The sequence below is a fragment of the Camelus ferus genome, chromosome 10 (genome assembly GCF_009834535.1).
Source record: "Camelus ferus isolate YT-003-E chromosome 10, BCGSAC_Cfer_1.0, whole genome shotgun sequence".
Taxonomy (NCBI): Eukaryota; Metazoa; Chordata; class Mammalia; order Artiodactyla; family Camelidae; genus Camelus; species Camelus ferus.
The window spans coordinates 28,256,496-28,281,002 of record NC_045705.1 but is presented as its reverse complement, the minus strand read 5'-3'; the positions used below and the strand labels follow the sequence as shown (position 1 = coordinate 28,281,002).

The 24,507-nt window shown below is 45.7% G+C and overlaps 1 protein-coding gene across 7 annotated transcripts in view; it reads right to left on the bottom strand.

The window, feature by feature from the left end:
• Positions 1–24,507, bottom strand: part of EXT2 (exostosin glycosyltransferase 2) — a 154,565-nt gene that overhangs the window by 121,771 nt on the left and 8,287 nt on the right. For 4 of the 7 annotated variants that reach the window (XM_032488496.1, XM_032488495.1, XM_032488493.1 and 1 more), the window contains exons 6-16: positions 24,248–24,314; positions 22,162–22,259; positions 21,573–21,650; positions 20,703–20,803; positions 19,991–20,080; positions 18,668–18,713; positions 18,413–18,554; positions 16,779–16,921; positions 16,522–16,675; positions 16,299–16,392; positions 8,047–8,269 (exon numbers count right to left, since the gene is read on the bottom strand). In XM_032488496.1, coding sequence (XP_032344387.1) covers positions 8,047–8,269; positions 16,299–16,392; positions 16,522–16,675; positions 16,779–16,921; positions 18,413–18,554; positions 18,668–18,713; positions 19,991–20,080; positions 20,703–20,803; positions 21,573–21,650; positions 22,162–22,259; positions 24,248–24,314 — 1,236 coding nt within the window. Of the gene's footprint in view, positions 1–8,046; positions 8,270–11,931; positions 12,280–16,298; positions 16,393–16,521; positions 16,676–16,778; positions 16,922–18,412; positions 18,555–18,667; positions 18,714–19,990; positions 20,081–20,702; positions 20,804–21,572; positions 21,651–22,161; positions 22,260–24,247; positions 24,315–24,507 lie in introns of those variants that run through there. The other 3 variants (XM_032488499.1, XM_032488498.1, XM_006184245.3) reach the window with 3 other exon arrangements.

Below are 24,507 nucleotides of genomic sequence, written 5' to 3'. Positions count from 1 at the left end.
ACCGGGAGGAGTGAGAACAATGAAGTTTTCAGGGTGGCAAATGACACTGGAAGGGGCTGCTTGACTTTGCATATACCTATTTCTTTCCCTGAAGTGGTCTGATGAAATAATGAAAAGGGATTTCTGACCCTTCTTATAAATAAAATAAATACCAAAATACTTTTTGTACATGAGTATATGCTATACGCTACATTTAGTATTTAATACTACATATAGTACTTAACAAAAATGTTGTTATATAATGTAAAAATGTAAGTATAACCTATAAATACATATTCTCTGAAAGCATAAGCTGGTAAATGTGTGGGACCAGGGAAGAGGGGCGCTGACCAAGCAAGAAAAATCAAAAGCGGAACAGCTGAAGACACTTGTTTCATTTTGTTTTTAAACACTTGCCTAACAACTGAAGCTTCATCAGACAAACTGATGCTTGGTTGTTCCAAAGCCTGCTTTCATTCATTCATTCATTCAGCCCTTGTAGAGCGCCTACCATGTGCTGTGAAGGAAACAAAGAAGAAACCAAAGGCCTACCTAAGAGGAATCAAGATGCTAATGAGACAGACAAAACCAGGACAAAATACAAAATGTAAACAATACCACTAGGAAAATACCAAGAAAGGACCAAGGGGTATTAGAGAAGAAGATTAATCTTTAACCTTCAATAAAATACACACTGATGTTTGATAATAAAGGGATAGCTGGCACATTTAGACGGAAGGAAGAAATGAAGAAAGAAGTGAGGGTGAGGGAAGCAGAGGAGAAGGGAGGGGGAAAGAAAGGCCAGTGTGGTAGATCCATTTCTAAAGACTTAATGGTGGCAGTTCTTCCCAATGGTGAACATGCAACCACTTTTCCAAGCAAAAGATGGAATCTATTTCCCTTCCTCCTAAATTTGGACTAGCTTTGTGCCTTCCTTTGACCAAGGGAATGCAGCATAAGTGAGCTTCTGGGACTTTGGAGCCCAGGCCTTCCAAGACCTGCGGCTGCTGCCTTTGTTCTCCTGGAGGCTGGCTGCCACGTGGTGAGGAAGCTGAGCTCCAGGGTGAAGGGAACCTCAGGAAGACCCTAGAGGAGACTATGTGGAGCAGACATGAACGATCCCCACCAGGCTCTGCACAGATGGCAGAATCCTGAGCAAATACATGATTGCTGCTGTTGTAAGTTTTGAGGTGGTTTGCTACATAGTAATAGATAAAAGAAACAGCCAATAAGCATCATTGACTGATACAAAGAAAATTCTTAGTTCTCAGCTGAAAGTGCAGAGTTCCCCTGCAGACCACAAATTAAGATCCTGACCAAACAAGCCCCCCACATCTGATGCCCAGATACCTCGTGGGGAGGGGTGGCTGCATTATGTCACAGACTTGTTACTGCAACAAGCGACTTCAGCATTCCACGTGTCAAAATCCCAACTTTAGAATGCTCTCATTCTACTCACTGATCTTTCAGAAAAGCTATTAGTATAAAGAGAAATAACTGAAAAGCTCATAGACCACCTTAGGGTTTATTAACCATTTTCACTTTGGCTTAACAGAGTTTTCCCCAGTTATGCCCACTTTGTAAAACTACTTTCTACCTAGCCAGTAGGGTCTTGTCAAGCCTTGAATGTTGCAATCATTATCAACTTTTTGGGTACAATGTGCTGAATAGTAATAAATAATTTTAACCTGTATCTCTCTGAGACCATGATCTGGAACATATCAAGAAATGTGCTCGTCATGGAATACTGTATGAAAGTTCATACATTTTAAGCTTAAAGATGATCATCTTTGGGGTATATACATCAGCCATTCAATATATGCTAATTGATTTCAGGACAGAAATGCAGGCACCAGAGCTATTTCACTTTCTCTGTCATTCTAACAAGAGCAGGATGCTCCTGGTCTGACCCCAAGCCCAACTACTGCCAGGCCCACCCTAATGGCTTTCTTGCCATTCTATGTGTCCCTCTGGGAGTGAGAACCATGGAAGTCTTGGGACAAATGCATTCAAGGAGCTGCACTCTCCACATGTCCCATATCAGAACTTCCCAACAGGCTCTAAAGGTCTGTTTACATCCTTAATCAGTGCTTCTCAAACACCCAAATGGTAAGAGTCGCACAGGGAGAGCTTGTTGAAACTGAGTGCTTGGTCCCAGCACTGGAGGATTGTATTAATAGGTCTAAAATAAGGTCACAGAATCTGTCAATTAGCAAGTCCCTCATGTGTTTATTTTGTGCAGCCAGGTTTGAAATCTTTACTAATGTTAGACAAACTATTTTGAACACAGTGGCTTTCAAACTTTTTTTTTTTTACTAAAACCTACAATAAGAAAACATTTTCTATTGTGACCAAATACAAACACAGATGTGTATGTATTTGACGTAAGTTTCACAAAACAATGTTTAACCTTAGTACATAGTATTAGCCACAGAACACGTGATGAACACTGTATTCTTCTACTTTGTTATCCTATCGCTTTTTAAAAATACTGGCCATAACCTACCAGAGGAATTATACCATCCAATAATTGACCATCCACAGTTTGAAAAATACTGTTTTCACACATAACAAAACAGGGGTTAAGGGAACAATAATAGTACCCATGTATTAGCTTTACAAACTTTCAAAATTTCAGATTTACTATAAAAAAGACATTATTACAACAAAATAAATCCAAAGAGAATAGAAGGAATTAAGTAATAAATAAAAACACAGAAATTAATTAATTAAAAAACAAATAGTTCAACAGAGCTAAAACTTTTTTTTAAAAACCTAATAAAATTGACATTTGACATAATTCTGGTAAGGTTAATCAAGAGGGAAAAAAGCACAAAGAAATATCTAGAATGAAAGGAGACCATAACTAAATGTATTTAAAAGATAAGATGGTATCAATGAACTTATACCAATATATTGAAAATTTTAATGAAATGGAAAAATTCTTTAAAAATATACCTTATCAAAACAGCCTCAAGGAGAAATAGCAAACCTGGATAATTCTATAATATTAAAGAAACTGAATCGAAAGTTTAAAAACTCTTCCTATAAAGAAAAATCCCAAGTCCAAAAGATTCTCCAAGTTCCACCAAACATTCAAGAAACAGTAATTCTAATTTCACACAAATTACTCCAGAGCTCAGAAAAAAGAACATTCCTTAATCTATTTTTAGGAGCCTAGTATAACATTAATACCAAAAATCTTAGACTGGTGGTTCTCAAAATATGGTCTGGGGACTCTTGGGGGTCCCCAAGACCCTTTCAAAGGATCTGAACTATTTTTATAATAATGCTGACATTATTTTTTCACTTTCAGTTTCCAGAGGCTACATAATGCAAAGACTGAAGTAGACATGAGAATACAGCTGTCTTCTGTTAAGTTTTTCCAAACATAATGAAAGATATCAATGCACAGATTTAAGATGCTCAACTCTAAGCACTATATATAGAGAGACAGATAGATAGTTATATAAAACCAACTAAATATGTCAAAGTAAAGCCACCAAAAAGAAAGCCAAAGAAAAATATAAAAAGCAGCCAGAGGGGAGGAAATCTATTCAAGGTAGACTAAAAAGCTGTATGTAACAGGCAAAACCATAAGATATTTAGAACACAACAGAGAATATCTATGACTTTCAGGCAGAATCATTTCCAAAATAAAATGCAAAAAGTGCAAATCATAAAAAGATAAAATGATAAATTCAGTGTTACAATTAAGGATTTTTGTTCATCAAAAGACATTATAAGGAAGTAAAAAGACAAGCTACGAAGAAGATATTTGCAATAATTATAACCAATAAGGACTAGCCACCAGAAGAACTGCCACAAAGTAATGAGAAGCAAACAAAAATATCTAAAACAAACAAAAAAATAGAAAACTAGACAAAAGACTTAAACAGGAATTTCACTGAGGAGGAAACAAAAATGGTACATATACCTGAAAAGATGTTTAGCCTAATTAATGGACAGGGAAGGTAAACCCACAATGAGACATCTTCTACCCCTCAGCATGGGGAAATACAAGCTTCAAACAACACCAAGTGCTGGCGGGACCTGGAGCCACCGTAACTCCGAGGGTAGGAGTAGGACCTGGCTTCCCAGTCCCGAGTGGGCAGCAGAAAGGCTGGAAAGAAGCAAGGCTGACACCCACTATGTTAGAGTCCTAGGCATCACATTTTGCTTTGTACCTGTCACAGCTTGGGCTCCCCCTGACTACACACTCCTACCCCTCCAATAAAAGAACCAGGGACAAGGATGCAGGGCTGGTAGTTTTACTCAGGAGCTAGAGAACAGAGCAAGAAGAGAGATGGGGAACCAGGGAAAGCCAACAAGAGTTTGTTATTAAGTTGGGTAACAGGGGCTCTTTACGAATCTTCTGAAGAACCACGCTGACTACACCACCTCCCTCAGAAGGATGAGAGGCCAGGGCATTTATCTGCCAACTCCCATCCACTACTGCTCAAGGGTTGTCTGGATTATGATCAGCTCAGACCCTGTATGTAACAGCCCTGGGTATTATCCTTTCCTTGATGTACCACTAGTCTGACAAAGACCTTGAGGAAGGACTTGGGGAAGATCTGTCTGTACTTTCAGGGACACTGCAAAGTTCTTCTTCAAAGAGATCCAGCCTCTCCCTCAGTCCATGCAAAACAGGTCTGAGAGCTGGCTCACATCTAAACATCACTAGGTAATAGTGATTTTTCCACTGCAGCAGCTGACACCAGCCTTCTACTTGCCAGCTCTTGATTTTGTTTCTGATTCTACAAGTGAAGCAATACCCTCGCTGGCTGCCCACCTATACTGTCTACAGGAATGCCAGGCTCTATGAGCAACACAGTGGGTCCGGACACACCAGTTTCAAGTCAGGCTTCACTGCCTATTATGGATATTGCATCTACCTTGCCTCTGATGGTTGGTGCCACCTTCTGGCCTCTGCTGTTTCAGAATCCTATCATCCTCACTGAGCCTTGGGAACCCAGTTCCTGGGTCATACCTCATAAAGTCAACCCTGGCCTACAGAGGAGAACCAACATTGAGCTTCTCAAAGATGTTGGTCCCCTCTCTGGGATTCCGTACTACCAGAGGGAAGGGAGAACGACACTCTTCCAGGAACACAGGCAGGAGGTGCATCTCTGGCCTCAAACAGTAAATCTGTTTCAAACCTCCATCTCCCTGAACCTTCTGATCCCTTCCTCGGTATGCTGCCAACACAGCTCTGGCACCTACACCTCATTTACTCCAGACCAGGGCTTCTCAACCTCGGCAATACTGACATTTTGGGCCAGATAATTCTTTTTTGTGGGGAGCATGTTCTGTGCAATGTAGAAGGTTTAGTAGCATCCCTGGTCTCTACCCAATAGAAGCCAGAAGCAACCCCTCATTATGACAACTAAAATATATCCAGACATTGCCAAATATCCCCTGGGGAGGCAAAATGGCCCCCAGTTGAGAAGCGATGGCATCACTGTCATGTCCAAGCTTCCAGGAGCCTGCCCAGCAGCACATCAGGACCTTGTCCTTATCAGAGCATTAAATCCTGAACCACAAGAGGATGTTCCCCAGAGTCTCTCCCATTTGGCTCCATGGTCCACCACTATCCCTCCCCGTCTTGGTCTGACACCCTCAATATTCATTTCCACGTGTGTTCCTCCAGCTCCTGCTGGTCCACATGGTCCCATGGGTGGCTGCTCCCAAGGATACAAACTCACATTTCTGAAGTTTGCCTACACCGGCTAAGGAGCTCCTATAAGTCTGTGCCAAATAGCTGAGAGAGATGGAGGGCACTGGAGGTGAAATAAAAACTCTTAATAAAAGAAATGAGGGGAAAGTCTTAAATGAAAGAGGACCCTGTAACATGTGGTGCTTTAGAGACAGAGAACCTTCTTGGTGAGTACCCTCCCACCTTTAAGAGGCTTCACTACAGCACTTGCCAGGTTGTATTAATTGGTTAAGTAATTGCAAGTCTGTCTCTCCTACTGGTTGTCATTTTCACAGTCAGTTTTTACGACTCTGCTCAATGTTCCTAGGATCTAATACCATGTTTAGAACACGTTTCATAGAAACATAAATGTCTGCTGAATGAAGGAGTGTCTCTATCCTTCCCAGGTCCATCAAGGCATGCACTGGTCAAGGTTCAAGTTTTGAGTAATTACATGGTGATGAACTATGATTATTTTCTTTCTTGAACTAGTTTCCAAAGGTGGGGGAAATGGCTAGGTAATTCCACAGACAGAATTTTCTGTACCCCATGCTCTCTCCACCCTCTTCTCCCCTAACACTGAGTTTCCCCGAAGAGGACAAACCAAAAGGAATCTTCTACAAATGAATGTTTGTTCCCTACAATACCACAACCTGGATCAGAACAAGAATTCCACAACAAACCTGACAAACTTTAGCCTCCTTGAAGCACATCAAACCTGTCCCTGCAAAATACACTGGAATCAGCTGGCTAGATGTCAAGCACTGAATCACTGGAAAAATCTTTTAGCCCCACTGTACTATCGGGATGATCTGCATTTTCTGTTCCTGGAATTATTTATTCCTAAACTTTGCCTGAATAGCCTTTCCTCAGCGCTTCAGGCTATTTCCAATCCAAATATTTAGTCCAATGTTTTCAGTCACAGTCTCTTGTCTTCTCAATCTTTTTAGAGAAGCCCTCACAGCTGAACTCTTGGGGCCGCTGGAAATTTACTCAACTGTTCCTGAAAACAAAGGAACCCAATATTGGCAAAAGCAGGAAAATCTGCAATTCATTGCCTTACCTGATAGGATTCTTTATAATTAAACTTTATAATTAAAGTTATATCATGGCTAACTTCCCCTAAAAAAAATTGTTTCTAATTTAAAAAATAAAAACCCGTGCCCTTCTGTGGGAATTATACTATAATGAATGCAATGCACATAATAAAGGAACTAATAACTAAACTTTGCTGAGGACATACTACATGCCAGGATCGGTTTTAACTTCTTTGTTAAATCATTTAATCTTCCTAACAGTGCCATGTGACAAGCTATTATTATCTTCATTTTACAGATAAGGAAAGTGTAACAGGAAGGCTAAATAACTTGCCCAATGTCAAATGGCTGGAAAACGCCAATGCTAGGACTTGGAGAATGGCAGTCTGGCTCTGGAGCCTGAGCTCTTAACCCCCAAGTGAAGCTGCCTCCCCTAATTACCCTTAAAAGCCTGAATTAGATACACCTTTTTCATTCCTCAATTAGCCAGCATAACTTGATAGATGCAAATCTATCCATTCATACCAGCATATGCAACCAGAAGGGTTAAGTCAGCGGAAGTGAAGAGTGATGGAAATTGAGTCATATATTTTATTACCGTAAACAGCCTTGGAGCTCTGAAATTTACAAACCGAGTCCAGTTTAAGTCCTTAGGGCACTCAGTTGCCTTAGGAGAAGAATTTAAATTGACATATTTCTATCTCACGACATCTTCAGACAAGTAAGTCAAGGACCCTTTTCAATTAGCACTTTCCAATAAATTACAACAAACAATTTTAACCTCAAAACTGTATACACGTATCTGGCTCCCCCGCCAGTAGTACAACTTCAGGTGCCTCTGAACTTCGAGCTCATAGCCAGGACACCGTTGGCCACCTTCTCCACCAGTGCATCGAGTCCTACCCGGGGCATCCGGCACTCCACGGGATGCCACTGGCCACGGCAGAGCCCAGAGCTCGAGAAATTCCCGTGGGAGGAAGCAAAGCCCCATAGCTCGCAGGAACAAGCTGGCGACGGAGAGCGGCCAGGGCAGAGGGTGGGCCCTTGGTGAAGAGGAAGCCACAAGATCCCGGGAGAACGGAAAGGTGCGGCGCAGAGATAGGGAGACAGGTGGGAAACCAAAGCGCGGGGCGGGCCAGGTGACCAAGGAAAAGGCAGTGCGGAAATCAAAGCGCCCGCAAAGCGGGAAATCACCGTGAGTGGCCCCGGAGGGAGGAGGGTCGGACTCGGCGCGGCCCGCGCTTCCCGGGCGGTCGGGGCCCGACTCCGCCGCGGCCCGGGGAGGCCCGAGCCCGCGCCCGGGCCCTCCCAGCCCTTCCGCGCCGCGCTTACCTCGGCCACGGCTGCCTCCCGCTGGGCCCCGCTCTTGGTCACCTGCTCATGCCGCGGGGCGCGGGCCACAGCCACCCAGCGGGAATCTCGCGGAGCTGCCGGCGGCCGCCGCCGGCGCGGGGTCTGCGGGAGCGAGCCGGGAGCGCGGGGCCGGCGACTGGGCTCGGCGGACGTCTGACATCGAGCGCACTGCGCATGCGGGAGCGACGGGGACCCGCGCCCCCTGCTGGACAGGAGGAGTCAGGGCACCGCTTAGGGCTTCTCCCAGGTAGGTGGGCGAAGCTCAGGCTCCACAGCGAAATTCAAAAACCTGCAGCCCCATTCGTAATTAAAGAAACTACAGACCGAAACAGTGAGGCACCACGCTTCACTTATAAAACTGAAAATAGTGTAAACGCTTTATTATAATCAGTATTGATGAGCGTGCAGTATTTCTGAAGGGCAATTTGACAGCATTCCTTAAATGTAAAATTCCAGTAACTTTCCCCAACAATCCCTCTCTATGGAGTTTACCCTATAAATATTCTCAACAAGTTTATCAAAAATGTTCATTACAGTATTGTTTCTAATAATAGGAAAAACCTGGAAACAACCAAAATAAACTTTGGGAAAGTGTATATTAATCAAAATAAATTATGATTAGAATGTAACAATGAGAGGAATGCATATCTATGTTGGTACAGAAATAGCTCAAAGACGAGTTAATACGAAAGCATGGTTTAAAACAGTAGACAAGTATGATCCCTTTTATGTAATAAAAAATATATACAGAAATAAAGGAGAGACAATATATATGTTAGACGCTTAGATTCAGGCATATATGTAACTTTTTCTGGAAAGAATCCAAAAAGCAATAAACATTTTTAGAGGAATTAATTGTGGAGTTAGAAATGGGGGAGAAAAACTTTCACTTTTATTTTGTTTCTTTCTGTATAATTTACATGATCTAGCCTTCTACATGCACAGCAAAACCCCTGTCATAAGATGGTAAGTGGAGTCTAAAACATTCGATCAAAATGCAGAGTGATGTTATTAAGTCAATGAAATGATCCCACTGAGCCTATGCAGTTTACAGATACTGGCTGCAGAAACCAATCCATCTGGTCGCAGCTGAACCTTAGCACCATCTGGTGGAAGTTGTCACTTAGAGCTTAAATATTCATGAAGATGATTCTGAGTCTAGAGACCCAGTGGGGCTTCCAGCAGCAACTGTGATTCCAAGAATATTCTTGTGAGTTGATGCCTGCTTGTCACAGATCCAGAGAGATTGGGACGAGAATATTCTGGAGACGGGAAACACACATTCTGTTTCCTCACATCTAAGAGAGTATTTGCTCGCTCTCCAAATCCACATCCACCCAAAATGATATGAAATTTAGCACACATACACCACATTTGTGAAATGGATAAGTGGAGGATATGTTCACTCTTCTTTGTCTTTCTCTTATTAAAAATGTTTCTAATTAATTATTCATTTTTTTTCATTAAATGAGAACTTCCTGTGTTAAAGACCTGTGTTAGACATAGCCTCTGAAGAGCCTGCCTGTCTTACTCACTTTTTATAACCCGAAACAAGCATAGGGCCTGGCACATAGGAAGTACTCAATGAGTAGTTTTTGAATGAATAAAGGGGGCCCAGATGCTGGGAGGAGCCCAATAGAAAGAAGACAAATGCACAAGTAAGACTAGCCAAAGCAGAAGAAGCAGAGTGTCCTAAGAGAGCATAAACAAAATGCTACAGGGTTCAACAGAGGAAGTGATCACATCCGGTTGGAAAGATGTAGGAAGACTTCATGCAAGAGTTGATATCTGGTGGTCCTGGAGGATATTTTGGATTTTGACAAATAGAGAGGTGAAGAAGCATTCCAGGCAGAGAAAAAAAACATCATGTGCAAAGGCCCAAATGTGAGAAAGAAGGAGAAGCAATCAGAAAGACCAAGCGTTTTTTAATCCAGCATGGCTAAAGTGGTGCGACTACATTTCGAAAGGTAGAAACCATGTCAAGAACTGGAGGTGAGAAAATATAGAAGCTGTGATATTAGAAGCCACATGATGCTAGAGCAGCTGAGAGTGACCACAGAGAAGAGTGAGAAAGAAAACTGTGGGCCAGGACCTGAAGTCTCTGAGAAGGTAGAAAAGTCCCAGTAGTTGGCAGTTAGAAGAGGACAGATTTCATTACTCACAGTGAAGGTACAGGACAAAGTGAAGAACACACAGTCCCACTTACCCAGAGAGTCAGGAGGAGTGGAAGTGGGTGTCAGAAAGGGTGTGGCTTTTAAGGGAAGTGGCATCGTTAGCCACTTTTTTGAAAGTGAGCTTACAATGAGGAGAAATTGCTAATACGGAGCTGAATCCCAGATTTATCACTTCCTTTAAGTGGTAGCGGTTTGTAAGAATGGAGAAAGGTTATATTCTCTGACGAAAATGACTCCGTGAAAGAATTGTTCTGTGGTATCTAAGTTGACTCAGCTTAAACAACACTGGCAGGCAGCCTGGTGGACCAGAAAACACCTATCAATATCAGAGCAAATGTAATGAGCACTTTCTCAGATAGATACTGAGCTCACAAAAAAAAAAGGAAAGAAAATATACAAAGAACCAGAAATGAAGCTGAAGTGAGAAAATTGAATGTTGAAGCTACAGCTTGGGCATACAAGATGCGAAGAAGGGGACAAGCTCCTGTAAAGCTAGGATACTGGGATGGAAGACTGGAAAAAAATTGCTCAGCGTCAGTAACAAAAAAACTTGTCTGTCTTGTCCAAAGAGTGGAAACAGAAGAGTCTCTGCTGAGAATCTTTACCATCAAACTTTACAAGGTGGGATGTGAATGAATATTACCAGCATGGTCCAGGCAGCTCCACACCCAAAGAGTAACTGGAAGCGTTACCAACATAAATCCCCTCTGGAGGATCACACCCTCAATACAAAGCTGCCCAGGATTCTGACAGATAAAACCCTGACAAACGTAAACTCACAATCTGGAATTACAAAGCACATAGAAAATAAACCAGTCAGCAGAAACTTCAAACAGCAGAAATAGAACCTACGGAACTACACATAATTAGACTACGAGAAACAGGTATAAAACAAGTGTTTATGGTGCTCAAAGACGTCAAAGATGGAACTGTGAACATTAGAAAGAAATAAGATGATTTTTTTCCCAAAAGACCAAGGAGATTGAAAAGGTACTGCATATAAAAGTTGAGATTAAAAACTAAATGCATAAGTTAAACCATAGATTAGACACAATTAATAAACTGAGATATAGATCTGAATAAATTACCCAGAATGGAAATTCAAGAGGAAACAAGGAAATAGAATATAGTACCAGGAAACTGAAAGAGAGGTAGCATAAAGGAAGAAACCCCAGCATATATCCAGAAGGAGGGGACAGAGAAAATGCAGAGAAGCAGTATCCAAGGAGACAGTCGCTAAGAATTTTCCATTACTGGACAGAGACGATCACCTGTAATGAATGGACAATAAAACTAAGAGTAGACTTCTCAACTAAAACAAAAAACAGAAGTCTTAAGATAATAGTAAAAGTGCCAAGAGAAGCTAGCAGTTACCGTACAATTGTATAGCTAATGAAACCATCTCTCAAGAATAAGAAAAAAGAAACATAGTTTCAGACAAACATTAATAGAAGGAATTTACCACCTATAAACCCTTCCTAACAGAATTTCTTAAATGATGTATTTGAGGGAAAAGAATATTAAAACCAGAAGAAAGTACTGAGATGAAGTAAAGAACTAATGAAATTGACAAACTCGTGGGTAAAGCAAAACAAAGACTGACTGTATAAAACTATAAAAATAAAAATAAATTTGGTGACTAAAAACTGGGCATTCATCCCCACAAAGAGAAGCAGAGAGGGCAAAAGTTACCAATATCAGGAGGGAAAGGAGGGCTATTACTACATAGAGGAAAAAAAGAAAAGGAGGAACTACTGATACATACAACAAAGTAAATGAATCTTAAAACATTACGCTGAACAAAATAGCCAGACACAAAAGTGAACAACGATATGATTCTTTTCATTGGGAAATTTTATGTGTGGAGCTAGAAATGAGAACAGCGGTTGCCTCTAGGGGATGAGAGACTTGAACAGGAGCTTGAAGGAACTTTCTGCAGTAATGGAAGTGTTCTCCACCTTGATGGGGGTATTGGTTACATGGATGTACACACTTGTCAAAGCCATTGAATCTTAAAATTAAGATCTGTCCAACTCATCTAAAAAAATGACACAAATAGAATTATTTACAAAACAGAAACAGACACACAGACATAGAAAACAAACGTATGGTTACCAAAGGGGAAGGTGGTGGGGGGAGGGATAAATTAGGAGTTTGGGATTAGCAGATATAAATTACATATATACAAAATAAACAACAAGGTCCTACTGTATAGCACAGGGAACTATATTCAATAGTTTGTAATAACCTATAATGAAAAAGAATATATTTGTATAACTGAATCACTATGCTGTACATGAGAAATACAACACTGTAAATCAACTATACTTCAATTTAAAAAAAAAAAAGAACTGTCCAATTCACTGTAGTTAAACTTAACCTCAATTTTTAAAATTAATAGAATACAATGTTTTAACAGAAGCTCAAAAGATGTCTGAGACCAGTACAAGACCTGGATGGTATTTGTAACTCTCCTAGGGACTTTCCCTAAATATTTTTTTTTTTAATTCAGTTTTTTTTTAACTATGTGTGACATTTATGTGGTTTAAAAAACAAAAAGCATTAAAAACCCAGGGAAACAAAAAAAGCGAAAGAAACAGTAAAAATTCTCACTCGTCCTTGTTTCCCGTCCTCCCAGTTTCCATACCCCATGGACAACTACTATTCTCCATTTCTTATGAATTCTTTTTCAGACTCTTTAGGTGAAAACAAATGCCCTATATTTTGACTTTGGGGTGACGAAGTCTGAGAAAACATGCTGTCAAACATTAAATATCCTATTGAGAGTTGGGTAACCTTAGAACTGTTATTAGAAATGTTCGCATCAGGGCTGTAAGTTCTATTTGAGCAGGTCTTCACCCAAACTGGGGTTGTCATGACTTTTCCAAGCACAATTTCCAGAGGAAAGAGAAAAAGAAGAGAAAAACAACAACAAAAGAAGAGGCAAGCATTAACTACAATACTGGCCACAGGAAAGGAAAACAAAGGAGCAAGAGTTTAATGTTCTAGGCTCATTTCCATGTTCAGGAGGAGGATAAAGAAACTGATAATGTATGAATGTTAATATATTAAGAGTATCTGGCAAAATAAATACTCATTTCTAGATATATAAAGAACTTCTACAAATCTTAGGCTTAACAAGTATTTTTTTAAATGAATGAGTGAATAAATGAATGAAATAAAATGAAAAGGAAGCAACAGAAAGACATATTCTCTTTTCTGTCTCTGGAAGTTGTGGGGAGGTGATGTTTGGACTTTCTGTAGCCATATTGAGACCATGAGGGAAAAGGCTTGAAGGGGAAAAGCCAACACACTAGGGATGGCAAAGTGACAGACGGATGGAACCTGGGTTCCCATGGGTGGGCAGATGATTAAGGCCAGCTGGCCTCCTATGGCAGGAGAGACATGAACGCTAGAGAAGAAAGGGTGTTTATCCTGCTAATACCCTACAGGTTCTGCGCAAGCGCCACGTAACTTGGAGCTGTCTGGAAGCCATCTTGCCACCACCTAAATGGAGCATGTTTGAAAATGAAGCCACAGAGAGGAAATAAGAAAGAGAGGGCACAAAATCGGATGGCATCATTTGAACTCCAGGTCAGAGCCGTGCTTGGAACATCTGTCCTTCCCACTCCTGGTTATGTTCAATTGGTAACTGCCCCCTTTGGTTTAAATACAGCTATTTCTACCATTTGGGGTCATTTGTAAACAAGAAAGTCTTAAGCAGTATAATTAAACTCAGGAATTCTCATTGATAGAAAAAAAAAAGAAATATTTTTCTATGTAAAACATTTTTCCTTATAATTGAAGATTCTTGCAAGGATTCACAGAAATCACTAAGTAAGCATCCAATCACTTTGGTACGCAAACCTAGACCTGCGTCTCAGGGTTGTTGGGAAAAATAGCTTGAATTCAGAGAACAAATACATGGTGGATGTTGTTTACCAATCATTTATACTCTGTCTCGCTTGGTTCCCAGAGAGAGAAAGACTTGAGTGCAGGTAGTTACTCTGAGAAGCAGCCTTAGGGAAAGGTGAGAAGATTGGAACGAGTAAACCTGGAGAAAAGAGAGGGCAACCCAGGGGTGTGCTGTAGGGCCGGCTACTCCTGTGGACCCCTGCAGCTCAGTCCTGTTAGGGTCTCTTTGAGGAGCCGTGCAGGATGTCAGGGCTGTCTACTGAGACAGTGTCCACATGCACGGAGAAGAGGGATACTTTCTCACTGGTTCCCCTCCCCCATTGCTGAAGCATCACCCAGAAGTGTTAACTCTCTTAGGGTTCCTCCATCAGGCTCCACGCACACACAGCTGGCTGGCTGCAGTAATGGGCAGAGCAGAAAGGAGAGCGGGGAAGATGTGGACAGGCATAGGATACATCTAGTCCGCGCTCCAGAAAGGGAGCCACATGGCGCACATCCATTCAGCAGAGCACAAGCCAGCTCTCCCCAAACAGATGGCCTCAGTTCAGGCCCAGATTCCTGGTCCCAATCAGCCTCTGCTGGGAAGCCAGCTTGGATTCCCTCTAAGGAAGAACTAGGAGTCATTCTTCTGAGAATTCTAAATGGAATTCATCACATGAGTCCTTTCAGGGGCAACGTCCTCTCAAAGGTCTCTGGAGAGGATGTAGAGGGCTTTCAACGTGGCCGTTCTATTTTCTGTATTCTGACCCTCTGTAAAAGCCGCAGACATTCCAGTAAAACAAATCTTAGCACCAGCATCTCCTGGAAGTAGGAGTAGAAACGAGTGCTACTTAGCCAATGACATTGAAAAGTATTTAAGAGTGCGACAATGACAACATGAAGCCTGGTTCTCAGGACTGGAAAAGTCAAAGAAACTTTTGGGACCTGGTTTGGCAGAGTGCAAAGAGCACAGGATTTTGAACCAAACCAACCTGGCTTTGAAGCCTGGCTCTCATACTCTTGAGGTGTGTTCCTTTGGGAACATCATTCCATTTATCTGAGGCTCAGTTTGCTCATCTCGAAAATGAGGGATAATACTGTCAGCTTCCTAGGGTGGTGAGAGTTAGAAATGACTCATGTAAGTTGCCCAGCACAGTGTCGGGCACCTATAAGGTATTCAAGAAAGGCAGGGGAGAGGAATGAATGAAAGAAAGGCAGAAAGAAAGAGTAAAACCAATCCTAAACCGTAAGTGTTTAGAAAGTAAACAGATTCCACCGACATGCTCTTAAAAGAGTACGGAAAGAGAGAGTTTTTCCAAACAGGAGTGTCGGCACCAGAGAAGCGTCCTCGGCACACAGCTTTAAGGTCGGTTCAGAAAGCTCATTTGAACTCTGAACTAAAGCACCCCTGGGGATGGGGTGGGCAGCCCATCATGCTTAGGGTGAAAGGCTAGCCTGGGTCAGCTTGTCCCCACAGTCTGGTTCAGGCCCCCATTATCTCCCCCGACAGTCATGGCTAGGTCACTCTGGTTCGGGATCAGCAGTGAAGGCAGCTCCTTCCCAGGAGCAGAGCATCCCCGAGACAGAGATGGCCCTCCTGCCTCCCGCCGGGGTCCTGTTCACCTCGTCCCAAGTGCAGGCCAGTCCCAGGTCCCAGGTCCCAGGTGCACTGTGGGCCCACACATCCTATGTGCGGGGAGAATAACCATAAACACATAGAATTAAATCCTTTTTCCTTGTACTTTAGAAATTATCACTCCTTTTTCCTTTGGGGGCAACTCTGTCTTACACATACTGTTCCTTTGATGTGTTTCCCTGGCAACAAAGAAGAATGAAGGTGCCATCAAAAGAAGGTACAGGTTGTTTGTTTCCATGTCCCTGGGGGATGTGGTTCAGCGCAGTCACGACTCCTCTATTCCATAAATGACTCACAGCAGAGCCTTCCAGTTTCTCCCAGTTTAGTTTAATAGTTGGGTGGTGGGGGGTGGACCAGGTGGAACCACAACTTAAGGAGTATCTCATACTGCCACCAGGAGAGGCCAGGAGCAGTTCTTCTTCAAGGGCAAGGCCAAGAAGGGTCATCAGCCTGGCAAACAGCTTATCCACCATCAGTCTTCACAGTGGCTGCTAGGCCCTGCGGCCAAGAGGCAACGACCAGCTCACCTGTGCGGGCCCCTGGGCTCCTGGGTCTGGCAGGAAGGGGGGTCCTCTGCCACCTGGGATTTGCCCTCAAGCACCTGCCGGATCCTCTGCATCCCTGGGAAGGGGAAGTGAGGGCCCATCAGCACTGATGGCGGATGGCTGGGGACGAGCACGTTGGGGCCCCAGGTGGAGCCAGAGAGGGAGGGCAGAATGAGGGACACAATTAGGAGGTGAGACCGCTCACCCAGGCGAAGCCGGTGGGCCTTATCGGAGAAGACCAAGCGGAACCAGCCAGGCTCTTTGCACTCGAAGGCTTTGCCAAAGGACAGCAGCACCTTGTTCTCCAAAAAGCGGCGCCAGAGCAGCCTCTCCTCCTCAAAGGTGGCCTCCGGCAGGAACTGAGGTGGGGGGAGAGCCCAGGGTGCAGATGAGACACCCCTCCCCCTCGCCTGCTGGAGGGAACTTCAACCACCTCCCCACCTGCATCACCACCTGTGTTACCTTCCTCAAGTCGACCCAGATGAAGAAGCCGGCCCCATGGCTCAGGAAGGGGACCCCCATGGCCCGGAGCTCTTCAGAGACATAGGTGTGGGCGGCCTTGAGCCGGGCGTGGTTTTCTGGCAGGTACACTTGGTTGATCCAGTCTGTGTGGGTGAAAGGAAAGCCAAAAGATAAATCTCCCACCAACCCTCCACTCTGTCCCGAGAGTCTAAATGCTGAAAAGAAAAAGGCCATGAGCTGCCAGGACTGGGTGAGCCCCTCCTATAGCTGGTTGACTGGGGGCAATGGGGATATTCAGTGTGGAGCAGGATGCAGACCCTAACCAAAGGCAAACCCACTTACAGAGTGACACTTAACGAGTCACATCGAGTCTCAGATCCCAGGGTGGCCGCTGATAAGGCGTGTGGCCTTAGGTAAGTTAGCTCCCTGATTCCCATTTTTTAAATTGACCTTTGTTTTCACTGTCCAGTTCGATGAATTTTAACACACGTATAGATTCCTGGAACCCCCCACGACAGGGATACTGACCGCTTCCCTCACCCCAGAGAACACCTTGTGCTGTTTAAAGTCACATCTTCCCCTTCCCTACAACCACTAGCCTGTTGTCCATCACTGTAGTTTTGCCTTTTCCAGAATGTCATGTAAGTGGAATCATTCAGTAATGTAATCTTTTGAGGCTGGCTTCTTTCACTCAGCAGGATGCCTCTGAGATAGACGTGTTCCCGTGGACTTTATTGCAGAGTGGTATTCCACTGTGGGGATGAACCACAGTTTGTTTCTCCATTCATCTGTGTAAGGACATTTTGGTTGTTTCCAGTTTGGGGTGATTATGAATAAAGCAGCTATAAACATTCATGGAGAGGCTTTTGTGTGACCATAAGAGCAAATATCCAGGAGTGGGATTGTGGGCCATTTGGTAAGTGTGTGTTTAACTTTTTAAGCAACTGCCAAATTGTTTAGTGGCTGTTCCATCTTACATTCCTACCAGCAGTGTTGAGAGTTCCAGCTGCTCCTGACCAACATTTGATGCTATCACTATCTTTTTAAATTTAGCTATGATAGCAGATTTGTAGTACCTGGTCCTCATTTTCTTCATCTAATGGGGGAAAATATAGGGACACCTGCTTCCTCGGATTCTGAGAAGAGACAAATGAGACGATGCATTGAGAGCATCTTGTAGGGCTCAATGAATGGTGGCAATTACAGGTAATCTTTGCTATCTAAACTCACTATCTGAACACAGGAACAGATCTGCATAGAGAGACACTTCCAGTATAACAATCTTCCCTTAGTAGCTTATACTCCTTTTCAAGTGCTCACAGCTAACAGTAATGAGTTCGCAGTGATTAAGTGCCTATTATATGCCAGGTGCTATTCTAACTGAATGACAAATCACACTAACCCTACAAGACAGGTGCCATTAAGATCCCTATTTTGCAGATGAGGAAACTGAGGCTCTGGGAAGTAAAGGACTAGGCCACATAGCCAGGAAGTGACTGAGTGGCATATGAACCCCCTCTGGGCCCAGAGCCAGCATTCTCAAACATCACCCTAAATTCATCTCATGGGAGAAGCATCCATGATCCCTGGCCAGTCCCAGACTGACCACAACCCTCCACCACCCTGGCAGTCACCACGGTCCCGGAGCAGCTGTGCCATCTGGTACTGAACAAAGCCACTGAGGCCGTGATAGCGGCAGAGGGAGGCCACCGCAGTGGCCACGTCCTGGTTTTCTGTGTACAGCGTGCCGAAGCGGAGCCCAGACATCCCAAAGTCCTGCAGGAGAAAGGCACCCTGGGAGGTGGCCAGCCCTCAAGGAGGAAGCCGGTTCCACCCACCTCTCTGCCCTCCCACCTCCCTGACACCCTGAAGGCCAGCCAGGAACCCACCTTGCTGGTTGCCCACATCACATGGGTCTTCTGGGGGTCGGGCAGCCTGCGGAGAGCACAGCGTGGGACGAGAGGCAACACAGAACCGCGGGAGCTCACAGGTTTGGTTGAACAAATAAGGAGATGGATGGATGAAGCTGGTTTCATCTCTTCAATCACCAGTTCCCACACATCCTTTAGAGCAGGGGTCAGCAAACTACAGCCTGCAGCCCAAATCCAGCCCGCTGCCCGTTCTCATAAATAAAGCTTTATGGGAGCACAGCACGCTCCTCCATGTACCTACTGTCCCGGGAGGACTTCATGCTATCACGGCAGAGTTGAGTGAGCAACCCTATGACCCATAAAGCCTAAAATATTTGCCATCTGGTCCAAAAATACTTGCTGATCCATGATGTAGAGCATAGTTCAAATGTCACTTCCTCAAACAGGTCTCCTGACCACAACCTATTTGACCAAGTCAATCAGGGACCCCAAGCAGAGCCTTTCCTGGCTCCCAGCTGTCTCCTTTTTAGCATCTATCTGGCCATAATCAAATGACTAGCTGTCTACCTAGCTGCTTAAATGGTTTTTTTTTTTTTTCCTTCCTGGCTAGAAATACAAGTTCCACCTAAGAAGGGCCTGTGTCTTTCTTGTTCACTGATGTAGCCCCAGTACAGCACAGTGTCTGACTCAGAGTAGATGACAAGTTCCTGTTTCTCTGTGTCTCTCTCTCCTAATCCATAAGCGAATGGGAGTAACAACCCACACGCCATCCACCTGGCAGAGCTTTGTGGGTACTGGCTGGAGGAACCAAGGGAAGGACTTGGCAGGGCTGAAAGGTCAGAGTATCAGAACTGTCAGCATCCCTGAATGCCAGAGGTGCAGGCTTTACAGGTGATCCGGTCCAAGTGTCCCTGATGGTGTTTTGGCCACACCGTCTTGGCTCAAACTAAATCTAATGAAAAAGCTCAAATAGCCAAAAGGGCTTGGCACATGCAGGGAGCCCCAGAAATATTTGCTGAATGAATGAGCAAATGAATGAATGAATGAATGAAAATGGAGCTACTCTGGAGATGAAGGAACAGCAAAGGAGGCCCATTTCCTCTCCTCGCAGCCCTCCCTCAGGGAATCCCAAGCCCCCTCCCTGGAGCTCTCAGAAACCCCACGGAACAATTTGAAAACCACTGACTAGCCCAGCCTCCCATCTTCTCCTTAAGGGATCTGAGGACAGTGGGATCAGCTGGACAGAAGAGGAATCACCCTGGGGCAAGCCATGCCCTGTGGGCTGAGCCTCAGAGGGGCCTGGGCACCACAGGGGACCCAGGGGGCTGGCAGTCAGCTCACCCTTCCAGGCTCAGGACACTGCGGTACCCAACTGACTCCTCAAACACGGACAGCATGTAGACCTCATCCACCATCACGTGCAGCGCATGCCTGGAGGGCAGGTGGTGGGGAGGAGAGAGCTTGGTTTACAGGCCAAATGCATCCCCCTGGGGTGGGACAGCAGTGAATCAGATCCAGGACCACTGTCTAGCCCAGGGTTACCAAACTTGTTTTTGAGGAACACCCTTATTTTGTTTACTTTCTTCAAACAAACAAGAAGCCGTACAGACAAAGCAAAAGATAGTGGGGCTTTTGAAGCACTGGGAGGGGGGTGACAGTGTCCTCAGGCACCTTCATGGAGGGGCACAGTTAAGTGCAAGACAGGTGAGTACAGCCAGACCCAGGTTCACGTCTGCCTCACTCTAGGCTCAGTACACTGAGGATGAGGACAGTCTCAGCACCTAATAGGGTCCCTGGGAGGATTACATGAGATGGAGCAGGCAGGGTGCTCAGCAGGGGGCCTGGCCCCTAGAGCGGGCAGTAACTGACAGCCGCTGTTATAAAGAGAGAGAGAACCAGCACCCCCCAACCCCCACCTCCCCACCCCACTGCCCGGAGGAGCCAAAGCAGGTAGAAATTCACGTGGGGTGAAGAGGTGGCAGGACCCCCCCAAAACCCACACCAGAACCCTGATCAGTCACACATTTTGTGGGGTGAGTGTGGGGCGCCTCACCTCTTGGCAAATTCCAGGTACTCCCGCAGCTCTCCTGGGGAGTAGATGTCACCCAGAGGATTCTGAGGATTGATGAGGATGAGGCCTTTGACCTTCACACCCTGAAACCATCAGTAAGGCAGGAGACCCTCAGCTCCTCCCGAAGGCCAGAGCCACACGGTCCCATGGGATGTGATGGGCGCCGGGCAGGGTCCCAGAGAAATGGGTTCACCACCCAGCAAGAAACAAACAAGGGCAAAGAGTTGTATCTGCAGCATCATGGCAGCTTTGAAAGAAAACAAATGCAGAGAACAAAGCTCAGGGGGAAATATGCCCAAACGCCAGTAGAGGTTGCCTTTGTTGGTACGATTGTGGGTGGGGATTGTGCTATTAAAATTTCCACAATGGGTATGTATGGCTTTTATGACCAAGGTGAAAAAAGAAAATTGGATTAATAGATTTTTGAAAAGTGGACTGGGAAGGAACTGCTGGAGGGCTGCAGGTCTCTGCCTTTCTTCAGGAGGCCTCAGATCCCCTCAAAGGGAGGGGACCACCTCCTCAAATCACCAGAGAGACTGCTGAAACACAGACTTCGAAGCTCTACACTTGACTGGCTGAATGAGAACCAGGTGAAGTGGGGAGCAGTATTTTTAATCAAGCTCCCTGGTTGAGTCTTTGTACCCTGGGAGTCTCAGAGTCTGTCTCTAGTGAGAAGACCCTCCATGAGCGGGCTCCTGCTTGACCCCAGAATGGTTCCATGCTACCACCCTACCCCCCATCCCCATCACAGACTGCCAACCCCACTGGGAGGGGATCAGCCACAGGAAGTGGGGTCCATGCCCCGCTCGGACCCACCCACTTCCAGCCTTCGGTTTAATTTGATCCCCAGACCTCAGAAATAGCTCCTTGCAGGGCCATCTCCAGCTTATCCACTGTGAGCTGGAATGGGTGTGTCTCCAACCCAGTGACCTGGAAAAAGATCCACAAAATCCACCAGCCAAATTCAGTGACCACTCCCAACCAGACCCAAACTCTGGGGGCCTCTCCTCCCCCTGCCATCTCCTTTAGAACAGTGTCTGAAAAACACAGGTGGCGTTACTCCCTCTCACTGCCACCCACCGCATCACAGCAGGGAAATCCTCATTGTTCTTAGGTTTTAGGAGGAGCCTCCTGAAGTCCTCCAACTGGGGTCCAGGGTCTGCTCTAACACACTCTCACCCCACCATTGCGGTGTGGTCTCCCTGGGCTGCCCTTGGCTTCTGCATTGACCCTAGGGATCTCAGAGATGGAAGGTCAAGAGCCCCCAGGGAACCCAGGCAAGTGCAGCTGTGGCCAACAGAAGGCTCCAGTCTCCTTTCAGCCATAACCCCCAGAGCCCTCAGCGTGGACTACCTCTCTCGTCCACCCTCCAATTCAGATGCAGGGAAGTCTTGGACTTCAAGAAAGGCCGGGTTCTACCTGGGATCCCAGGAACTCTTACCTCACTATCCAGATAGACACAGACCAGTCGGACGTTGCCATAGAGATACACGTGCTGCGTGATGGCTCCGTAGTAAGGGGCAGGGATCAGGAAAGCCTCTGGGGGCAGGAGTGGGCCAGGGCCTGTCACCCTCTGGCTGGAATGCCCAGACCCCTGTCCACTGGCCCCAACCCTCTCCAAGCCTCCTGTATCCTTGGGGAACATCTGAGGAACACGCTCCCTCTCTCAACTCCCAAAACTCTTTCTAAAGCTTTAGATCCACTGAGATCAGTTTCTTTTCTAATAATTAGTAGTTAACACTTATTGAGCTCTTACTACATGCGGGGATCTGTGCTAAATGTTTATTTGTGTTTATCTCATTTGATCCTCACAATCACTCAGTGGAGTAAGTACTATTATTATCCTAACTTCACAGGTGAGGAAACCGAAGCTTAGATGCCCAGGAAGCACTCAGCATGCTGGGTCACTCCTAGCACAGGCTGGGGTCCGCAAGTTGAAGCTGCAGGGTGATGGTCTGGGCTGGACAAATAGAAAAACTCGACAACACATAGAACTGCCCAGAGACAGAACGTGCCGCCTCAGGGGGCGTGAATTCTCCCTCCCTGGGGATATGGAAAGAAAAGCTGAGACGTTAGGTGGAGGGGGTGGTATATCATACAGAAGACTCTCGCTGTGGATGGGACGGGGATGGGTACTGATGAGACGAGTCCCAGGTCTGCGCTAACGCAGACGTAAACGCACTCCTTCGGAAAAGGACACATCCGTCAAATTGCCCTCTCTTCCCAACTTTCCCTTCAGCACCATCCACCCCATTCGCGCTCCAGAAGGGGCAGCCTTGGTGGGACATGTTCCCTCCCCTGGCCCCAGGGATTGGACCAGAGGTAGACCAGTGACCCCAGGAGCCCATGCACTGGCTGGCCAGAAACCCACCATGTTATCTCTCTCTCTTAAGACTGTGCTGGAAGCAGCACAGACCCCTGTGAGATGAGAACGTGCACTGAAACACAAAGGACATGTGGAGTTAGAGCTGGGCCAGCAACCCTGGGCCACACAGAGCTGAGGAAGGTCCAGAGAGAGGCCTGTATGAGAAAAGAGGGGAGACTGCATACCCCAGTGACAGAGTGTGCTGCTGAACCCACTCTCGAATGTTCTAGAATGGGTAGGAAGTTGCCTATTAAATCCAAACAATGACTCTTCCTTCTGTGGTTCAAAACCTGGCTATTACCTCTCTGTGTGATTTTGACAAGTAATTTAGCTCCCTGGGTCTTAATCTCCTCATCTGTTAAATGGGATAGCATAGCACCTACCTCACCCAGATTAAATGACAGACTATGCATAAAGCCTTAGGCTGGCGCTTGAAATGTAGTATGTGGTCAATAAATGTTACTAATATTATGGTTATTAGTTAAGTTAGTGTGAGTGAACCTCTGCTCCTGGCCACCAGCACCCCCTGCCCATGACCATGGTCGATACGTTCCGGAGGCAACAGCGGGTCTCGCAGCAGGCACTGCTGGCCGGCCACTCAACAGCCACTTCAGTTTGCTTCCTTGAGGAGAGAGCCCCAGGTTTTCCAGCTATGACCAGCAGTAAGTCCAAGGAGGGCAGGCCTTCCCCAGCCCCAGGGGATGAACCAAGTTTGGTGCAAGCCAACCAGGGTTCTCTTCCCCTTCACCCGGGACAGCTTTGGGAATGGGTCTCTGAGTCAATTCTGGCCCGTAAGATGCAGCGGGAGGTCTGCAGGGACTCTCCTGGGAAAGGGTAGCCCCATCTCCTCCCTCCCAATAAAAAAGAGACAGGCAAAGCACAATCTTCCTTTCTTCCTGCTTGAGGACACACTGTCACGTAAGGATGTGACAGCCAACTGTGAGCATGAAGGAAAAGCCAAGGTCGTCCCAGAACCCTGGCGTCACCTTGACTTCCCTCGGCACTGCCAAGCCCTGGTGTCTGGTTCAGCCACTTATTTAGGCCCCCTGGGGTCTAACAGTCTATTCTAGCAAGAGCATTCTGACGCAGCCCTCAAGAACAGGCAGCCGGCGACAGTGCAGGCACAGGGCAGCCCCCGGTACTGAGTGGGCAATGTACTTACCCCCCACCTCACACAGCACTGTGGCCAGAGCAGAGAAGAGAGAGGCACAGCCATTCAGAACAACCACCTGAGGGGGACACATCCATGGGGCAAAGATGAATCTGTCTCAGGAGGGCGCAAGGGCCTCAGCCTCTATCCCAAGAGGCACAGAGGGAGAGCCAGGTCCCAACTCGGTGGGTGCCCTCTGGGGCATGGTCACAGCAAAGCCACAGCCCCTCCTGACTAACAGCCAAGTCTGTCTGTGTGACTCATTCATGGGG